Source organism: Ascaphus truei, chromosome 8 (genome assembly GCF_040206685.1).
Source record: "Ascaphus truei isolate aAscTru1 chromosome 8, aAscTru1.hap1, whole genome shotgun sequence".
Classification (NCBI taxonomy): domain Eukaryota; kingdom Metazoa; phylum Chordata; class Amphibia; order Anura; family Ascaphidae; genus Ascaphus; species Ascaphus truei.
The window spans coordinates 90,465,081-90,487,525 of NC_134490.1; the positions used below are offsets into that span (position 1 = coordinate 90,465,081).

Consider the following 22,445-nt stretch of genomic DNA (forward strand, 5'->3'; position numbering starts at 1 on the left):
GTATCTGCAGGCTGAATACCCATCCTCGTGGGGGATGTTTGTATAAAGTGACTCTACATCCATAGTTGCTAGTAGTGTTCCTGTTGCGAGGGGGCCAATGGCATTCAGTTTGTTTAGCAGGTCGGTGGTATCCTGGAAATAGCTGGGTGTGTTCCTGACAAGTGGTTTTAGAATGCCCTCCACCCAGCCAGAAATATTCTCGGTAAGTGTGCCAGATCCAGAGATAATAGGGCAGCCTACCCGACACACACCAAACATGCAACCATCTACAGTCAAGCCATACGATACAACCGAATATGCTCCGACACAGCAGACAGAGACCAGCGGATTAAAGCCTTGAGATCAGACTTTATAAACCGTGGATATAACCACAGAATTGTAGACCAGCAAATTCACAAAGCCACCAGAATACCAAGAAGTGATCTCCTTGAATACAAACAGAAGGAGACAAGTGACAGGGTACCTTTGGTGGTCACATATAACCCACACCTAGGAGCCCTACGCAAGATCGCCAGGAAACTACAACCCATCCTCCAGGAAGATACAAGACTGCAACAGGTCTTCTCTGAAGCACCCTTATTGTCATACAGACAACCCCATAATCTCAAGAATATTATGGTGAGGAGTAAAGTATTCAGTAGTACAACTGAATGCGGGACAAAACCATGCCAGGACCCAAGATGCAAAACCTGCGCAATGCTCTACACAGCGGACACAAAACAAATACCACACAGGAATCGGGAATACAAAATCAGAGGAAGGTTCACCTGTTCCTCCAACAATGTCGTGTACCTCATCATGTGCATGAAATGCCCAGGGGGCTGCTACTACATAGGTGAGACAGGGCAGGGGCTAAACAAGAGAATGAACCTGCACCGCCACAGCATCACACGCGGAACAAGAGACAGTCCTATTGGCGAACATTTCTCTGACTCTGGCCATAAGATGAATCATCTGAGGGTTGCCATACTCAAAGGTAATCTTAAAACACCGAAAGAGAGACGGTTGCATGAATACAAATTTATGCAACTGTTCGGGACACTTAGCAGTGGCCTAAACAGAGATTGAAATTTTATGAGTCATTACTGACAAAAGTGAACTCTCTTCCCATGAGCGCTACAGGCCATGTCTGTACATACTGTGCTATATGTATGCACACACAGCTGTCTCTCACACATACTTATACTCCTTGTTTTTCCATCCCTATACACCAATAGGGACCACAAAATATCCACACACACTTTTAGTTGTGCTACTAACTCTCACATTTCCACACCCACCCACACCATTTATATCCACTCCCACTCTACACACACCTTTTGTAAAGCACTGTATATACTGTGGGCTCTCCATTCATTTTTATTCACACTGATACACATACACACTCTTTCATCACTTGCTTTCAGTAACCTTTTGACACCTCCAGCCATAAAACACATCCAAACCGGGGGAAGGACCAGCACAGATAACATTCCAATAGACACTGTTTATAGTATAGCTTTTGCTTGCTTCATTCATTGTAACATCGCCGGAAGAAGAGATCAGTGTATCTCGAAAGCTCGCACAAATAAAAGCATTTCGTTAGCCACAGAACGGTATCATCTATTTATTTTTTGATTATTGAAGCTCGGCTAAAACGGTACTGATACCACTACATGTTTGTGTATATATATATATATATATATATATATATATATATATATATATATATATATATATATATATACGCACATATATAAATATGTTTTATATCAATGCATGTTTAGATACAGGTGCAGCAATGAGTATCCGAACACTTGCCTTTGAAAATCTGGGGCAATCCCCCACTAATGCTGCAACATTTCTGTGACATTTCTACAAACAGACTAATGGCCCATCAGATTAACACAGCTGGGGTACATTCAGTTTGAATGGGTCTGCCAGGGCCCCCTGCTGTTTTAATCCGATGGGCCATTAGTCTGTCTGCAGAAATGTCACAGAAATGTTGCAGCATTATTGGGGTATTGCCCCATATTTTCCCAGGCAAGTGTTCGGATACTTGTGGCTGCATCAGTAGGATGAACTGTATTGTTTTGTTAGGCCTGTAATAAGTACAAACCTTATAAGGAATTATAATTAGTATAACAGTGTAATTGTTGTATTTTGTTGCTGTACTAATAAATAGCTGTTTATCTAATTGAAGCCTCTTTATTGTGTTAGAAACTCTCATAAACCAGGGTGTGCATGTGTGAATGTGTTTCCTATTGGAACCCATATCTACACATTAATTTACTTAAATAATAGTTTTGCCCATATTATTATATTTATTCTTATAATCCAGCAATACTCATATAGATGATTATAAAGACATTTATTTTTCTATTTTTGGATAAGGCTAAACATTAACGGTAACATTTGGCGACTACGAAGGGACATGAAATTGATGGTATTCTTTTAAATAAATACCTAGATCTATGAATATAAAATAGATAAGGTTATTAGATACGTTCAGGCTGAGTCCGCCACTTACCAGCAACATAGCGAACATAAGAGGTAGGCTACACCACTAATATATATTTTAAAGAGAAACCCCAAAATTCTAATTATAGAAAAGTATATTGGATTAACCACTAAGAGCCGGCAACTTGTGGGGAGGATATACAGTATAGTGGAAAGTAATTTTTATTACACAATTACAAAAATGGCTACAGTCTCAAGTTTAGACAGTTTTGTAGCAGCTTATATCACAAAGCATAAAAGTACAGACACTGCATGTGATACTAAAAATCTAAATAATCCTTGGACATATGTCCAGGAAATATTTGATCAAGAGATGAGTATCTCTAAGAAAAGTATCAAAATAAAGGGCAAAGCTGTTGCAAGTATGTATGCAGCATGCTTGGCAATGAATGCCAAAATGGAGCATTTTGAAATAGCACTTCAAGATTGTAAAGCCCAACATACTGTATAAATTATGAAAAAGAGATTGGCAAATTGGAAAATCAAGTCAAGACTCTAACAACTCTTAATTAAGTTGTTATTTCCTCACAAGAGGAAAATGGCAAAAATCATAAAATTACCCAAAGGATCTAATAGAGTGTAAGCAAACATTAATTAATGTAGAAACTGAAAGAGATCACCTAATGTGTGCTTACAAAGTAATTCAAGATCAAGTTACTGAATTGAAAAAGGGCAAATGTATTGATCATTCCCCATGTAAACAAAAACATTCCCAGCTGCTACAAATGATCTCTATTTTGAAAGGACATAAAGCCATAGCAGACAAATTGGGATATAATACTTCTGCTCCCACATATGCATATGACATAGAGGATTGGGATTTTATGGTTAGTGAGCAAGGAGATTTTTGGGAAGAAGATTCTACTGAATCAAATCGTCATTTACCCATTGCCATGGGGGAAATAATTGATGCACAGGCCACAGGGGATTGTTAAATAACAATAGAAATACAGGGTAAGATCAAAGAAGATCCAAAAAAATCCTCTACTAATTGCACTCTATGTTTTTTAATAGGTATTTGTTCGGACTATTAGTCGAAGCATATTCCCAATAATATGCAGATGGCTTACTAATGATACTAAATCAGAAACCCAGGTTTAAAAATGAAAACAATAACATTTTATTACATCAAATTATAAGTGACTCTGTGCTTTTATTTACAGTGTATATTGTTTAAAATCCCTATTGGAGTTTTAGACATAAAGCTCCAAAACTTATAGTATAGACTCATTAATACATGAGTAAGTGTGTCTATAGTTTGGTTGCTTATGTCTATTCCGACATCTCAAACTAAGGTAAATATATCCTTGTATAAGGAGTATATATATATATATATATATAAAATAAAAAAATAAATAGATGATACCGTTCTGTGGCTAACGAAATGCTTTTATTTGTGCGAGCTTTCGAGATACACTGATCTCTTTTTCCGGCGATGTTACAATGTACAATGTTCATTGTAACATCGCCAGAAGAAGAGATCAGTGTATCTCGAAAGCTCGCACAAATAAAAGCATTTCGTTAGCCACAGAACGGTATCATCTATTTATTTTTTGATTATTGAAGCTCAGCTAACACGGTACTGATACCTCTACATATATATACTGCTGCGGCCAAGTTTATTCGAGCATTTGCCCGTTCTTGGCCGCAGCAGTATCCTGGCACGCGCCGGAGGGTGACGGGCGCGCGCCGAAGCAGCGGAAGAGCGCCCTCCGATCGGGGCGCTCTCCCTACCGCTGCCGGGTCCGCCGGGTCCCCCGGAACCCCCTGCCGCCGTCCCGCGATCGCGGAACACCAGGGCTCCCTCGGGGAGCCCTGGACGCGCGTGCAGGGGGCGCAGGCTCCCGATGACGCGTGACCGCGCATCGGTGACGCGCGGCAAGCCGAGGGGCGGCCACTAGCAAGCCGGGAAATCTCCCGGCTTGCGGAACCGGCCACACTTTAATAAAGTGTGTCGGTAGTGTATATATATATATATATATATATATATATATATATATATATACACTTTTAATATTACCATGTTGAGTTCCCAAGGAATAGCGTCTAAAGCCAATATTTAGAGTGGATTGGCTACAGAGTATTTATTTGTAACCTTTCAAGGTACAAAGACATAAATGCAGTGTATAGTATACTGCTTTGTGACTGCAGTAAGCCTTGTTCCCTCTATACACTCTTGGCTACAGTATGTTCTTTGATTTCAATATCTAGACAGTATGAGTGATGTAGTTTCACTTGACCAAAATGAAATATCCTTTGGTTTTTAAATAAAAATATACATATATCCCAGCAATATAGTAACCCTGGTCACAGTGGACATCAGTATCAGGATTCTCTCAATGGGTCAATTGCGTCTGGGATTCATATATAACACATATATACCACCTCTATATGTGCTATGGTCTCGGCGGACCCGAATGTGAAATGTTTGGGTAAAACAATAATGGCCATGGCGGACCAGTAAACAGGTAAGTACTCTGTCTAGTCACGCTGGTTTACAAGCCGTGTTTCCATGGTGTTTGAGATGTCGCCTCCTGATGACGTCTGACTCGACATCTAATGATGCGTTTCGTGTGTCACCACGCTTCTTCAGATGGGAGGAGTCTGGGTTCCGATCCTGCACCTGACATGTATCGTTTTAGATATAGGTGTGTCTATCCATATGCCAATCAGCACAGATTTCCATTTAAGAATCAATGTGGTTTAAAGTTCCTATTTGTTTCATTATGTGGTATATCCAAAGTATTAAAGAGTAAAATATTCATGATGCCTTAACTAGAGCTATGTTAAGCCTTCTCTTATGTTCTTATTATGACTTAGCCCCATGATTAGTGTTTTTAGAATGATGTGTAAATGTATACATAAGGGGTACATATGTAATTTAAGGAGACCTAAGGATCTGTAGAGCTTTGGGGAACAAAGCAGTTTATAACTGATCCGGAGTCGGGTCTGTTTATAATGAGCGGTATATATCTATTCAGCTAATCTTGTTCTCTATTGATTCCTTTATGGTGAATATGTGAGTGTAGGAGTGTTTTCTATCCCTATTGATCTGCCCCTACCGGTCAATACAGATCAAATATTACACTATATACCTTTCCCTCTATTTCCCATTGTGTGTCAAGTTTCTCTTTTTCCATAAGGTAAGTATATCTTGTCCATTTTAAAAGTGCCTATTAGTGTATGTACTGTGTAGGAGTGATATAACCTGTGTTGATCTGCCCCTATTGGTCAATGCAGATCTATACATGTTATCTCTAACCAAATATGTGATACAAATCTATGTAATATATAATACGTAATATATAGAATTTAATTTATTTTTGAGAACTATGAATTTAATTGTATTAACTTAATTGGTAGTGTATTGTGATGTTAAATGTATAATTATATTATATAATTTAAAGATAAGCTGAATAAATAAAACCCTCATTTAGACCTTCTGGGTAAAGTGTATTTAGTTGGAATATCCAACGACATTCTTTTTGTAGTAGACGTTTGTCCCAGTCTCCCCGTCGCGGCCCTGGAACAATATGTTCAATACCTACAAAATGGATGGTTTTGATATTTCCATCATGCATTTCATTAACATGTTTTGCCACTGGTTTGTCTCATGCATGTCTTATGTCTCCAATGTGCTCCAAGATCCAAGTTTTGAATTGTCTCCTTGTCTTCTCTTATACATTTTACCACATTCGCATATCATCTGATAGATTACTTCCATAGTTTGACAATTTACGAGACTTTTGATGTTATATGTAACTGTTTTTGAGGAGTTAGTGAAAGTTTTTGTGTTGACCAAAAAGTTGCATGCTTTGTATCTAGTGCATGGATATGATCCTACTGGTTTATTTCCTAACCATGTTTTTTGTGGTTGTATTTGGAAATGGCTGTGTACCAGTCTATCTCTTATATTCGTCGCCCTCTTATAGCCTATTTGTGGTCGATCAGATAGAACCTGTTTGAGATCTGCGTCCTCTAAGAGGAAAAAGCACCATAGTGGGCGTGAAACGCGTGGGAGGGGGAGTTTTGTCTCTATTTTTATGTTCTGTAGGATAATAAAGACCTTTTAATTCTTTCCACTGGTGAGTTCCCGAACTTTTTTCTACAGCAAACGGCAGTCCCCTCGATCATCTCTTTGTTTTTGTTCCAATTGACAGAAATGGCAGCTATCGCACACGCCCTTGAAATTGTACAGGGAAACATGATGTTTCCTGTACTCGGACTCAGCATGGGTATGCAATGCTCTCACAGAATTTGTTCCATTTTGGCACACACATCAGTATACTTCCTCTGATGGAACACCTCTCAAACATACATCCCTCATTCAGTATATTGTGGCAATAGTGCAAAAACTGCCATATAAACCAGGGATAGGTAAAGTAAAAGGATATTCAGTGAACTCACCACACAATGAGCAAAATTACATGGCAGACTCTTTGGCAAAACAAGAAGCACAAGGGGGGAGTGTTGGGAAATCCCACAAAGTAATGAAAACTCAAACTTGTGCTCCATGGTTTGTGCCTTAACAAAGCCTCCCATCAATATACCAGACACTTCTGAAATTCAATCCCAGGACCCTGACATCAAAGAAATATAATATAAGAAAAGCCCCTGGTGCCGTTATTACTTCTAGACACTTCCTCCATCTAACATAGCCCAGGTGACAATAACAGTTTTTTTCTTATATTTCACATTTTCCCAACATTTTTGTTTACACTAATTATAATAGTGCCCTTCAGAATGTAATCAGAATTTTGCAAAATTTAGTAGTATATAAAAAACAACGTGACATTGCACATTGAAATTTAGTGCTTGCCAAAAATGTTCAGCAATATGTTTTCACGAAAAAGCCCCTTGCCACATTTTTCCTAGTTTGTGACATTGTGCAAAAAAGTTTGCACATCTCTACTAGATCATTCTTGTGCACACTGCTTTTTAAATAGCAAGCACGGACGGTCACATACTGTCAGGTTCAGTTATTTTAAGATGCTAAACCGCCTTCAAAAGATAATGTTGCTAAATTATACTGCAAGTCACACATAATAACTCTCTTTGAAAACTCAAAGGGAAGGAATTGGAAAGAGAGGATCACATTTGCGGTTTTAAATCAGATGATAACTGTTGGATGACAGCAATAAAATCTCAAAAAAAAACCTCTCCTTATGGAAGAAGGGAAAGTAAAAACTTTAAAGCATATTATTTTAGTCTATTTCTCCCCATAGTATGTCAACTAACATTTTAAACACATACAAATGCAAAATCACTATCTCAGAAAACTTTTCCGATTATAAAAGTGTTTTCTTTTTTCATTGTAGGGTTTGACTAGTTTCCCTAGGTAAGTCTGCAGAAAATAAACAAAGCCATTGTTCATATTCTATACCTGGAAGTCTCCATTAAAGAAATAGAGACAGCCAGTGGTACAGTTACAGTATTTTTGGGATGCAAATGTTGTGAATTCTGATATTTTTTCTTCCTTAATGGCTCAGGGAAAACTCCTATTTACTAGTGTACAGTTTTTTAGTTGGATATTAAATATGACTGTTTAGCACTCTGATGAAATGGGAAGGAAGGCTCTGAAAATAAAGATGGAGCCCTGACCTGCTGCCCATTCTTGCTAGTTTATATGTGGGCAACCAAAGGTTAATGTTGGGCATATGGGTGATGCCTATGTAATTTATGTGAGCAAATGTTATATACAGTGATATATAGCTCTGTTGGTGAGGATGTGGCCTTTCAGGGGTTAAATTGGACTTACCCTAGAAAAGGGCTGTAATACCTGGGTAATATCAGGCATTGTATGCCTTAGGAGGCCTATTGTATGGGTATGTACTGTAGCCTCACGTTAGCCATGTATTTATAGCCATTTTTTTATGGTTGTATTGTGTGCACATAGTCAGGGAATAAAAGAGAGGTCTACCGCCTGCTGGGAGAGCCAAGAAAAGAAAGCCAAAGCTTTATTCTGTGCCAATAGAACAGCACCAAACAGTGGGGCAAATGGAGCCCTGAGCTGGCTTGATGGGGCTGAGAAGGAGCCACATCAGTGCTAACCAAATTGGTTGGATTCATATTCCACTCCTTTCTTTACCACTCTTCTTGGGCAGGGTTAACTGCCATAGCCACGCCCTATCTGGTTGTACCATTTTACCAGCTACCTTGCTCCTGATTGGTAGAAATTCCAAAGGGATACTCCTGATTGGCTGAGGCCACCCCTTCCAAGATTTTGAATGGGACCAGGGACGTTAACCCTGCCTGGCCAATTAGGAGTTACAGAAGTTCGGCTGAGGATCATGATGAGACCAGGTGCAGGGGTCTGATACGGTCAGCAGAGCTGCAAACTTGGGAGTTGGAGCAAAGTACCGTGAGCTAGTAGAGAGTTTTCGTTTCCTATCCCTATTTTTGTATTAAAAACGATTTGTTGTAACGATGTGAGCCAAGAAGAGGGACAAGAAATAGAAAAATTGTTAGTACCCAGTTCACTAGTAAGGAAGGTCCTAGAGCTAGCACACACTCACTTATTGGGGGATCATCTTGGAGTGGAGAAAACACAGAAAAGAATCCTTAAAAGATTTTACTGGCCAGGGATATATACAGGCATACCCCGCTTTAACATACGCAATGGGACCGGAGCATGTATGTAAAGTGAAAATGTACTTAAAGTGAAGCACTATTTTTTTTCCACTTTACGATGCATGTACTGTTCTGCAGACATCATATATATGCATAACTAATGTCAATAATGCATTTGTAACCAAAATAAATACAGCAGGCTTTATAGAAAGAAATTCTTTAATGTCAGCTAATTTTTTCTTACTAGTGCCCCCACAAAATACATACCAAAAAAACCCATCCCTCTAAATACATGTAACCCCACCCCGCCAATACATATTAAAAATGCCCCCGCCAATACATATTAAAAATGCCCCCGCCAATACATTTTTAAAAGACCCACACCGCCTCAATACATTTTTAAAAGACCCCCCCCCCTATAAATATTTTTAAAAAATCAGGCCGCACGGGTAAAATCATATCTCCTCCAGCACCCCTCATATCACCCTCCCCTGCATCTCCCTCATATCACCCCCCCTGCATCTCCCTCATATCACCCCCCCTGCATCTCCCTCATATCACCTCCCCCTGCATCTCCCTCATATCACCTCCCCTGCATCTCCCTCATATCACCTCCCCCTGCATCTCCCTCATATCACCTCCCCCTGCATCTCCCTCATATCACCTCCCCCTGCATCTCCCTCATATCACCTCCCCCTGCATCTCCCTCATATCACCCCCCCTGCATCTCCCTCATATCAACCCCCCCTGTATCTCCCTCATATTACCACCCTCATATCATCCCCCCCTGCATCTCCCTCATATCACCCCCCCTGCATCTCCCTCATATCATCCCCCCTGCATCTCCCTCATATCACCCCCCCCTGCATCTCCCTCATATCACCCCCCCTGCATCTCCCTCATATCACTTCCCACCTGCATCTCCCTCACATCACCCCCCACCTGCATGTACCTCACATCACCCCCCACTTGCATGTCCCTCACATCACCCCCCACCTGCATGTCCCTCACACATCACCCCCCACCTGCATGTACCTCACATCACCACCCACCTGCATGTCCCTTACATCACCCCCCACCTGCATGTCCCTCACACATCACCCCCCACCTGCATGTCTCACATCCCCCCCCCACCTGCATGTACCTCACATCACCGCCCACCTGCATGTCCCTCACACATCACCCCCCACTGCATGTCTCACATCCCCCCCTCACCCACCTGCATGTACCTCACATCACCCCCCACCTGCATGTCCCTCACACATCACCCCCACCTGCATGTCTCACATCCCCCCCACCTGCATGTACCTCACATCACCCCCCACTTGCATGTCCCTCACATCACCCCCCCAGATGTCCCTCACATCACCCCCCCCACCCCATGTCCCTCATATCACCCCCCCATGTCCCTCACATCACCCCCCCACCCCATGTCCCTCATATCACCCCCCCATGTCCCTCACATCACACCACCCCCTGCATGTCCCTCCTCCCTTTCTTTCCCTACCTCAAGCAGCGTGCAGGTTGCGGGCGGCAGAAGCATGGCAGTCAGAGGCGGCACACGCACGCTAGAGCGCGGCTCTGAGCGGGCTCGGGGGAGTGATCGGAAGAACCGAGGGGGGGGGGGAGTAATCGGAAGAACCGGGGGGGCTCGGGGGAGTGATCGGAAGAACCGAGGGGGGGGGGAGTAATCGGAAGAACCGGGGGGGCTCGGGGGAGTGATCGGAAGAACCGAGGGGGGGGGGGAGTAATCGGAATAGCCAGGGAGAGGGTAAGGTGACCGGAAGAGCCAGGGAAAGAGGGAGGGGGGCGGGGGGTGATCGGAATAGCCAGGAAGAGGGGAAGGTGATTGGAAGAGCCGGGGAGAGGATGAACCGGGGAACAGAAGAGCTGGGGGAGCCGGGGAACGGAAGGGCTGGGGGAGCCAGGTGAAGGAAGAGCCGGGGAGAGGAAGAGAGGGCACACCGCCACAGCACGCACACGCCGCCCCCTGGTGTCCGTACTCGCGAAGCACGCGTACGTACACAGGGGGTAAGGTGCAATTAAAAAAAAATGTACGTACTTGCGAGTGTACGTAAAGCGAGTGTATGTAAAACGGGGTATGCCTGTAATGCAGTAAAAAGGTTCTGGGCCTCCTGCCCAAGTGTCAGTTGACAGCCCCCTGACCAAGCTTGAGGGCCCCGTTAATTCCTATGCCTATTATTGAGATTCCATTTGAGAGGATTTCTATGGATATAGTGGGTCCCTTGGAGAAATCTGCCATCCTAGTAATTCTAGATTATGCCACTCGCTATCCAGAGGTGCTGCCTTTACGTAATACTTCACCCAAAGCCATAGCTACGGAATTGTTACAGGTATTCTCCAGACTCTGGATACCGAAGGATATTTTGACAGATCAGGGCACCTCATTTACGTCTAAACCTATGCAAGAATTATGCATAGAGCTAAAAATAAAGTCCCTAAGAACCTCTGTTTACCATCCGCAAACAGACGGACTGGTAGAAAGATTAAATAAAACTCTTTAGATGATATTGAGGAAGGTGGTTGCTAGTGATGGGAAGAACTGAGACACCTCGTTGCCTTATCTCTTGTTTGCTATCCGAGAAGTACCACAGGCCTCTACAGGGTTTTCCCCGTTTTAACTCCTGTATGGGAGACGCCCAAGAGGGATTCTTGATAGCCTCAGAGAAGAGTAGGAGCAACAAGCTGTTCCAGGGAAGAATGTCATCCAATTTGTAGAAGGTCTAAAACAACGCATTGCTCGTGTTACTCCCATAGTCAGACACAATTTAGAAGAGGCACAGAGGGCCCAACAGAACATTTGTTCTGAATTCTAGGGTTACCCGCTGGTTTCTGTCATTCCAACCCTTCAATTTAACAGCATCGGCCAGGCATACTGCATGGTAATGCGGATGCACTTTAGAGGGTGCACAGTCTTGGTGCATGGGCTGCTCCACTTGATAATGTTAAGCTGAGGAGGGGGATATTAGTAGGAGGTGGCAGTATGCCTGCTTTCCAGTATACGAGGAGTTAACCCAGCTTGATTAAGCAGTCCACAGGTGATCCTAATTAGTAAGCTCACCTGCCATTAAAAAGAGGAAGATGAAATGCCTCTGGGGCAGCACAAAATATATGTAGAACAAGGGGTTAACAAGAACAATCAGTTACCATACGCGTTTGTTTTTCCCTGACTCCCCTGCGGATGGACCCCTCAATTGGAAGATCTTTACCCTTTGACATTTTACTATCACAGTGTGGCATGGATGGTCTCATGGACTATGGTAACTGATGTGAACTGTTAACCATTGTTGATCCCATACTAACAGTCTCTTTTTGGTACTATGCCTGGTTTGCCTTGATTATACCAACTGCATTACGGTGTATGTATATAATATATGTATTTGACATCAGCATGTATTAGGCAATTTGGTGCATGTGTTATCTATGCTTGCTGTGTGGTTTTATATTTAATACGGTTGAGGCCGTCCTTGTATGTTCAAGGGGTTATTGTTAACCCCTTGTTCTACATATATTTTGTGCTTATAGGCTTTTTTCCCCTTGCCTTGGGTATTAGGGGTCCATTAGTATATTCATAGGGGATTTCCCCTGTCTGACACATATTCTATCACAGGAGGATGTCAGGGTTTGTTTTAATATTTTTTGTATTTTGTTTGATTATTTGTGCTGTTAAATAAATCATAATTTTCTTTGATATTTGTTCTGAGTATACTTGAGTTCTGAGTTAGGACGCTTTTCTTTTTCTTTTCATTGTTATATTACTTCTAGTCCCTAGCACCGTTAGTGGTTATTATATTACTAATTTAAGTACTCATTATTTGCTTAGTCTGTTGCAGGCAGTTTGTCTTGTTGTAATATATATATATATATATATATATATATATATATATATATATATATATATATATATATATTAAACACATGGTAATTTGTAAGGGGAGGGATAAGCTTCAATCACAGATCACATTCCAGTACGCACTGTTTTAAAGTAAAAACCCTTTTTTGGCTTCAATCATTGTCACCTCTTCTTCCAGCGGTATCAGTGTATCTCGAAAGCTCGCACAAATAAAAGCATTTCGTTAGCCACAGAACGGTATCGTCTATTCGTTTTTTATTTTATATATATATATATATGTAGCGGTCATGTAAAATGCCTACAGTCATCTCTCCTGCTGGCAGTAAGGCCTGGTAAGTGTGGGCATGCCAGCAGTAATCATGGAGGTTTTCCCTCACACCCTGGTGGGGTGCTCTGTGTATGGCTGGGACTGGTCACATGCTCTGACTCCATGGTTAGTGATGTCAGAGATGTGTCAGCCTCAGAAGCTTACATAAGGCACAGCACTGTGTTCTAAAGTGAGTTATGAGTTGCTAGAAGGTTGCTGTGGGGTTGCGAGTTGTTCTGCTGAGAAAGGAGTTCCAGCTCTTGTTAGAGCTGAGGAAGGAGTTCAAGTTCTATCAGAGGGTCAGTTATGTTATAGTAACTCCATGGGAGGCTGTGTCCAGGGACCTGGCACAGGACAGTGATTCCTGCGGGAATAGTGAATCCCTGATCTAGGTGATATACCTATCAAAAGGGAGCACTGGCGAGATGAGCGGCTGAAGATACTCCTTGTGGAGGGCAGTTGCCCTGCCGTGTCAATAAAGATGAGTTCAGCCAGAAACCCTCTCGTGTATCTATCTGGAATGAGTGTACAGAGAGGAGCACCACGGAGGAGTTCCTCGCCAGGATCATCCCCTTGCGGACGCAGGGACCCTGGTGAGGTGGAGGCGCTGCACTGGAACTAGGTGAGACTCAGCACACTACCTCAGCTGCCTGTCTGACGGGTTCTCCCCACACACCATCATGCGGGAGACTCAGGAGTCCTGTAGCCAGCAGGTGCACCATCAGGCATATTCACACTGTAATGGGGTCCGGTTAGACCACAGGGGCCAATGTGAGATTGGGTGGGTCAGGCCGGGCCAGAAATACCGTTACATTTGGAGGCGAGCTGCTGAGATCAGATCCGTCAACAGGACAGGTTTTAGCTAGGTCACTTGGAAACAGGGAGAGTGTCTGCTGCCACTTTGTGCTGAGTAGGGACGGACCTAGGGGTAGTCAGGGGGCTGACGGGATATTGTCAGTTCGCAGGGACAACCTAGGGGCCTGAAGGGAGTGAGGGGTCTGGAGCGGGCTATAGCTGACCGAGTCACCTTGAGGCAGTGCTAGTTGGTAGGATGCCAGAAGGGACAGCCTGTTAACTTGGTCAGGAGTCCTGGAGAGGGTCTGCGCTAGGCTGACCAAGATAGGTAGACGCCCCAAGTACTGCATGGCAGAGCCAGCCAGAGTACCTAGCCATTCCAGACACTCACCGTAGGGAGCACAGACTGGGAGGAAGGAGTCACAGCAGACACTGAGAGAGTGAGCCTAGCCTGAGGTAGTGCAACACTGGGTCACACCTAGATAAGGTACACATGTGGTGGTGCATCTGAGCTAATCTTTATTGTACCGGTGTGGTGGCTGCCCCGCAGAGTGGAGCCTCATGTACGACAACTGTTATGAGAGAGTGGAGGATCCGCGTGGCGCGGAGAACGTAAAATGGCGGACAGAGGCTGATGGGGAGGGCACCCGTGGCGTGCAACCCACTGAAGAGCAGACTGTCGCTGAATTGTCCTTAACGAGTTTGCTCTGGAGCGGAGCAAAGGCCGTGGCTGCCCCGTTTTTATCCTGCCTGGGACAGCGAGGGGCCACCCTTGAAGAGTGTGAGGACATTGCAATAATTGGGGGAGAACCCCGTGAGGAGAGCGAACGAATGGACTTTTTGGGCGCCAAAACCAACCAAAATGGCGGTTCCCGCTTGCTAGGGAAACCGCATGGGCCAGGCGCAGAAAAAATGGCTGCTGCAGGACTTGCACAGAGCTGGCCGGGAATGGCGCGAACAGCAGAGCCCCGCCCTGAGGGGGGGCATGGCGCGAAAGCTATGGCTGCGCCGGGATGGACAGTGACTAATTCAGCCCCTGTGCTGAGTCAACCGTTGAGTTTATGGGACCCTCCCCTGATTTCTACCAGGGGGAGTGACGTTCAATTATGGCCTGTGGGGATGCACCCACTGGGCCCAGGGACTGATATTCAGACGGCGCCACTACAGAAAGTAGTTCCGGCCGTGGAGGTGATTTGCAAGAAAGAAGGGTACCTTGCGCAAAAAGCTGCTGCAAGGAGAAGGCGGGAACTAGCCGCGGGAAAGGACTCCAGCTCTGGGGAGGAAATTGGCGTGAAAACGCAGACCGCGCCCACCAGGACTGAGAGAGGTGCGGCCTTAATTAAGGGGCATGATATTCCCCTGTGGGACCCGCCCATTATTGCAACCCCTGGGGGCGGGTTCCAACTCTGTCAGAGAAGGGAGGAGCCGAAGCAGGGAGTGGCGGATCCAGCAACTTCCACCAGTCAGTTGCGAGGAACCACAGAGAAGGAGAGACCTGTACAGGAAGTGACTCCTGTACAAAGAATGGCCTGCTCCTCCACTGTGGGCACTATGGTCTCCACCCAGCCCTACTCAGTGCCCGGCGGGGTGCTGGTGGTGAGGGTGGCCAATACTGAGACGGTGGTCGGGCTCTGCCTACAATGCGGGCTGCCCGGAGGTACTGTGAATACGATGGCACGTTGCCCTCATTGCGGGACTTTGTATCTGTGGCCTATGCCCACATTCGTCCCAATACAGCCTGCTGACCCCCCGGTGGATGTGATACGGCGCTCTGCTGAGTCACCGGGCGCGCTGTGGATCAACCGCGCGAGTCCCGGAGACAGGGGACTGGAGCCGGTCAAGTCGGCTGGGTCACTGGCCATTGAGGCGGCTGGATTAAACCCCGCAACAGGGGCAAAGAGACTTTCACCACGCCCCGCGACCCCTAGGTCGGGGCGAGGGGACTACTCTGATGAGGACCTTCGTGAGCTGGCGGTAGCAAAAACGGAGCGGAAAAGACGGACGGGAAGAACGACGCCCCGTGGGGTGAGTGACCGGACGTCCCCCGCAGATCGGCGATCCGACCGACGGAGTCCCGCCATCCCAGGACCTGGCGGAGATGGGAGAGAGACGCCTACACCCCTGCGGATGGGTAAGCCAAAAAGCCCTATCTCTTACCTGGTCACAACAGACGGCGAAGCGCTGGAAGGGCCGCGCCAGGCCCAACGCGCACGTGGAGGAACGGCATCACTTCCGGTGGCGACGGCGGAGCAACCGGATGTCGTCGTGGAAGAAGAGATCCCGCATGGGGGTCCAACGCGAGATGGCGACGCTTCCGGTTCCGGGGAGGACGTCACTTCCGGTGGCGACGGCGGAACCCGGGAAAGGGAAGCAGCGACGCTTCGGCGATTGGGGGAAGGTCCCCGACCGCTCGTATTGCCCAGAAAATGGAGAGACGAACTCAGGACTGAGGAGGGTGAGACATCATCCTTGGACCAGTCTACGGACAGCCAGGAGCGGGTCGTAACCCCGTGGGGTCCCGTCCCATGCCCCTATACCCAACCCCATGCCCTAGCTAATGTCCCTACCCCTATCACACGGTCACCGGGTTCACCGCCCAGCTTGGAACTTGTGGACATACCTTTGGGGGGGGAGGAAAAACGGACTGGGGAGAGGCAGCTCAGTGGAGCTACGGAAGGTGATTCACGGGGAGGAGGGGAATTGAGGGTGGCGGATACAGCACCCCAACCGGCAGTAAAGGCTCCGGGGTCCTCGAGGTGGTTCAACTCGCGATCCACAAGGTCGTCAGGGGTATTTTCATTTGATGACGACCGGGAACCAGGGCCTAATCCCTTTAAGGAGACCCGGTGGTGGGCTCCACTATTTGAGGGGTACTCCGCATGGATGGACCGTACTCGGTTCCTCATCCGGCGGGAGGACGTGGTAGATTTCTGGTGGAAAGAGGGAGAGTTTACACCCGAGCAGAGGGACAGGGAATTACAGAAGAGGTGGTTCCAGCTGGAGCGTAGAGACATAGCGCCCATGGGTCCCGACACACTGTCAGATCCAGTCGATCCTGATGAGCCACTATCATGGGTGTTACCTGGGAGGGCAGGTAATGCTGATCTGACCAGGGTCAGTAGGGCGGAGAGGGCTATAATAGTCAAATATAAAAAATCCCATGGGTTGGAGTATCCCTATGTTCCGGATCCCCTGATGGATGAAATTGAGGACAATAGGGAAACGTGGCTCCAAGAGACTATAGAGCTGTATTTAGTCAATAGGGGGAGCGCCATTGTAGGTAAGAAGGCGGAAGAAAGGATAGACACCCTGATGCGAGTGTGGAGCATAGGGAGAAATGTTCACAAACATAGGGTGACCTATGTGCCAGAGAGAGGATCACCTAGGCATTATTATGTTACGGTCCTGGATATGGGTAACCGGGAAGTGAGGAAACCTGATCCAGATCACTATTATTAAGGGGGTACTGAGACATTACGCGGGTTCGTGGCTGCTGGTCGGGGCGGGCTTGGCGGATGACTGTATTCATGTGTACTGTATTATGAGGAAATTTGTGTGATGTTAATTATGTTTTCCGTTACAGTGCTTCCTGGAAAGAGGTATACAAAGTTAGGTCCCAGCGAGGACGATGGGATTCACCAGGGGGAGAATGTAGCGGTCATGTAAAATGCCTACAGTCATCTCTCCTGCTGGCAGTAAGGCCTGGTAAGTGTGGGCATGCCAGCAGTAATCATGGAGGTTTTCCCTCACACCCTGGTGGGGTGCTCTGTGTATGGCTGGGACTGGTCACATGCTCTGACTCCATGGTTAGTGATGTCAGAGATGTGTCAGCCTCAGAAGCTTACATAAGGCACAGCACTGTGTTCTAAAGTGAGTTATGAGTTGCTAGAAGGTTGCTGTGGGGTTGCGAGTTGTTCTGCTGAGAAAGGAGTTCCAGCTCTTGTTAGAGCTGAGGAAGGAGTTCAAGTTCTATCAGAGGGTCAGTTATGTTATAGTAACTCCATGGGAGGCTGTGTCCAGGGACCTGGCACAGGACAGTGATTCCTGCGGGAATAGTGAATCCCTGATCTAGGTGATATACCTATCAAAAGGGAGCACTGGCGAGATGAGCGGCTGAAGATACTCCTTGTGGAGGGCAGTTGCCCTGCCGTGTCAATAAAGATGAGTTCAGCCAGAAACCCTCTCGTGTATCTATCTGGAATGAGTGTACAGAGAGGAGCACCACGGAGGAGTTCCTCGCCAGGATCATCCCCTTGCGGACGCAGGGACCCTGGTGAGGTGGAGGCGCTGCACTGGAACTAGGTGAGACTCAGCACACTACCTCAGCTGCCTGTCTGACGGGTTCTCCCCACACACCATCATGCGGGAGACTCAGGAGTCCTGTAGCCAGCAGGTGCACCATCAGGCATATTCACACTGTAATGGGGTCCGGTTAGACCACAGGGGCCAATGTGAGATTGGGTGGGTCAGGCCGGGCCAGAAATACCGTTACATATATATTTACACTAGGGTAACTTACAAGTGAAATAGTGTGAAAATCTTCACTTCGCTGCTTATGCTACTAGTATGAAATTACTATGACAGGAGATGAGAGTCGAAAAACCACATGAAGGCCCTTAAAGGACTACATTTGTCTCACGGCCTGCCAGTTGGAAGAGCCCTGGTATATTTTATATAGAGTACGGTACACTGTCTCTTTAAAAAAGGGGACATTTTCAATGTGTCTATTTTCCCTGTTATACACTGGCGACACACTTTATTCGAGCACGGCTAGTCCCACGAATTCGGGTATACCCGGGTGTATTGAGGTTTGTGACTGTTTTCTGCCCGAGTGCATTGAGTTATTTTCCGGCAGGGATTGAAGCATTTTATTCCCGCTGGCTGCAATACTGCACAGTACATATATATATACTGCATTACAATTCATGAATTTATGCCATCTGGTAGACACGCGAAGCATTGCAGCCTATTAAATCCTAATCATTATCATTTAACAGATCAGCCGCCCGTCAGCCAGGCATGAACCCAGGCTGGGAAGGCAAATGCAACGGGGCTTGTCAGAGGTGAGGAGCGGCGCATTCCAGGTATCTGCCAGGTACATACCGGGTATTTGCTCGAATAAAGTGTGTCGGTGCAGTAAGTGCTATAAACTTGTCCGAAAAACAAACTGTACAGTAGCAATTGGTTTAACTGAAAACACTTATTGACACATTATTTTGAATTCCATATTTAACTACAGTAGCTTTAAAAAGTGGTGATGGTTTAAGACATATTTGAATACCAGTTTATCAGAATTGGCTGATAAATAAGCATTTCATGTTATTGTCAATTGTTTTGAGATTTAATAAGAGAATAATAAAAGAATTTTAAAAGACGTTATAACATTTTGTAAAGAATGTAAACATATTGTATGTTTACTTAGATTTGCCTTAACATTTTATCCTGTCTGCTGGATGGTAATAGTTGGATCTTATGTGCTTGTGAGTCAGAATAGTGACCAGAATAATATAAAAATTAAACACAATATATATTCTTTGTGGATAGCATTGTTTCCCATAGGGCATACTTATTGAACTATGAGACAGGACAAAACAGATGATGAGAAATAACAAGTAAAACCCTAATTCCACTAGAAAACAAATGGCAATACCATAAGATAACAAATTCAGGGATCACATTCCTCCTTTCCAATAATAACCTTATTAATCATCTAGTGCAAAAAACCTAGGCAAAAGGTCAAGGATTAATCTCAACAGACATAAAATAGCATAGCAATGAGGGGAATACCCAAAAGAGATTATTTACCAGCCCAGACCAATAAGTAAATTCCCGGAATTCAGATGTTTAACCACTTTGCTTCTACTGTATGTAATGCACCTGTGGTTTAATACATGTACATGGAAAAATGTATTAAAATATTGTTCTAACCATATGATTAGCATGATAGTTATTGTAGATAGGTTTTATCTGAACTCAGATCTTTCACACTTTGTTTGGTCTACATGTCTCTGGAAGAAGAATATAAAATAAAGGGGTTGGCTGCAAATCTAGGGCAAAACTAGTGCAAAAGAATTGCATCAGATTTTTTAAAAGAAATAACTCAAATTGCTTTTAATTTTATTCCTCTTCTTTGATAAACATAGTGCTGTTTTCGTCATACTGTACAATGGTTGTGAATCCGGAAAACTTTTGTCTTATCATAACGTTGGTAAATATAAACAATTGCTGAGATAAACTGCATTGTTATAAATTATTTAATCCTACATTTCAAAGCAGGAATCCCACCTGGGATTTATTCTTTATTGATGTTTTTTTTTAAATAACTGGAACCAAGGGATCCTCCAAGGCTTACCACCCTATTTTTCTGATAAGGGAACGCCCAGTTCCTGACATAATTAGCAGTGTAATTACAAGTGCCGTGCCAGCTCCTGAGTAAACAACATGGCAGTAAAAATCTTACGGAATCTGTGTGCAAACAGGAAGCTGCAGGGTCATTAGTTGTGATTTTCTCTTTGTCGACATTGGCAGCCATGTTGGATTCTCCATGAGGAGCACTGGCACTGAAAAGGGAAATTATCTCGGGAATTTGGAGTTAACTGGAGCTGAAAATAGTGTGGTTCAGCCCCGAAGGGCCCTCTTGTTCTTATATTAAAAAAAGAGAAGTATTTGCCTGGACTGCTGCTTTAAATGTAATGGTTTATTGTAATTTTTTGTTTATGATCATTTATGGAAAACAAAGTTGACTTAAAAGGCAGTGATGTTGTTTAATTCTTTGGAAAATAATAGGCAATGCCAGGTATACATTTAAGTTTTTAAAGCTGCATTAATGGTATACATTTAAAAAAGCGAACGGGAAAACAAAACATTATTACACAGTCATTCGTTTCCAAATTCAGTTACTTTATGTACTAAATGTAGGTTGAATTTCACTTTCATTCACAACACGATTATCAACAAGCTTCAACAAACTGCATGCTTAAAAGGAAAACTAGCTTTTCTTTTACAAGCATTATTTCAAAGCTGTAGAATGCAGCTCAAATGTATCCATTAAACTTGTACCACATCAAATTAGCATCACTGGGTATATCAAAATGCATACTTCAGTTGACAACTAATGCACTTTTCATACTGGACTGTGCTTAATATACAGTCAACTGCTTATGTCAAAAATAATTTCTTTTGTTTCAGAACATGGGTACTCTATTGTTAGAAAGTAAATTGCATGTCAAATTGTGTTAAAGGCTAGAATAGGAATGAGGGGATAATGGACAATAATCTGACAGAAGCAAATGGAAAATGGACGACTTCTTGGTCCTGGCAGATTTCCATTTTTGTAAACAAATTTAATTGGGCAATATGTTTGTCTGGCACATTTGACCAGTAAAGGACTCAGCACTTACATTAGCTTGGACAATAACAAAGTAGCGTGTCTTCTCTTCATAATTCAGCCTGCGACGCAGGACCACTGCTCCAGACAGTGTGAGAGGAATGTCAAAGGTCTGATTGGATGCCTATGGAATTAAAATTGAACAGTGAAATCACTTGACTTGTTTAACAAACTGTTCATGCAAAAGCAAAATAGTTATTTGCAAACATGTACTATATGTAAAACAATGTTTAATGTTTTTAGGTTTGTTGCATTATTTAACACTATGGCCAATATTTACATTATGTGCAATAAAACAATGGGCCATATTTACTAAGCAGTACCATCCAAAGGAACCATCCGACGCCAAAACATTTCTTACAGCTCATTCAAGTCAATGGGTCATAAGGTGTCTTCCGGTGTCTTCCGGTGTCGGAAAGTGTCGGAAGGTGTAGGAAGGTGTCGGAAGGTGTCGGAAGGTGTCGGAAGGTGTCTTGATCACTAAAGCCCCCAGTCAATATGCTGTGATGCTGCTGCCTGTGCAAATTAATGCAATTAAAATGTTCTCCAGAGCAGGGAGAGGCTTCATAGCATACTGAATAGGGGCTTATGTTACATGTCCTCATAATTGTCACCTATCATTTTACCACTAGTACAAAATAGTAAAATAAAATTTGATAAATCATAGTATAGTTATGTATGTCATTGCTTAAGGATAATATTTTCTTATTCAGTAGCATATTTCATATAAATTAAATGCAAAGGAGCTACTGGTGTTTGTCACTCGGCAAGGCTGTTCTTTGATTCCTACCTGTCATATTCTGTACCACAAAAATGCCTTCCAGCAGCTAACACAAGGCCTTGAAGTTGCAATAAGACAAAAATATGTAGTTCCTTTTCTCCTTTCAAATAATATGCTTTTTTAAAAGCCATTCTACAGTTTTTTTAATGCTTAATAAAATAGACATTATTAAACTGAAAGAAATAGAAAGAAAACCAGGTACTTTCTTAGCTTCAATCTGAATTTAAACATT

At 44.1% G+C, this 22,445-nt stretch overlaps 1 protein-coding gene across 2 annotated transcripts in view; it reads right to left on the bottom strand.

Annotated features, from left to right (window-relative positions):
• PCDH15 (protocadherin related 15) overlaps nt 1–22,445 on the bottom strand; it is a 1,763,546-nt gene that overhangs the window by 1,076,312 nt on the left and 664,789 nt on the right. For both annotated transcript variants that reach the window (XM_075612935.1, XM_075612934.1), the window contains exon 8: nt 21,446–21,556. In XM_075612935.1, coding sequence (XP_075469050.1) covers nt 21,446–21,556 — 111 coding nt within the window. The remainder of the gene's footprint in view (nt 1–21,445; nt 21,557–22,445) is intronic.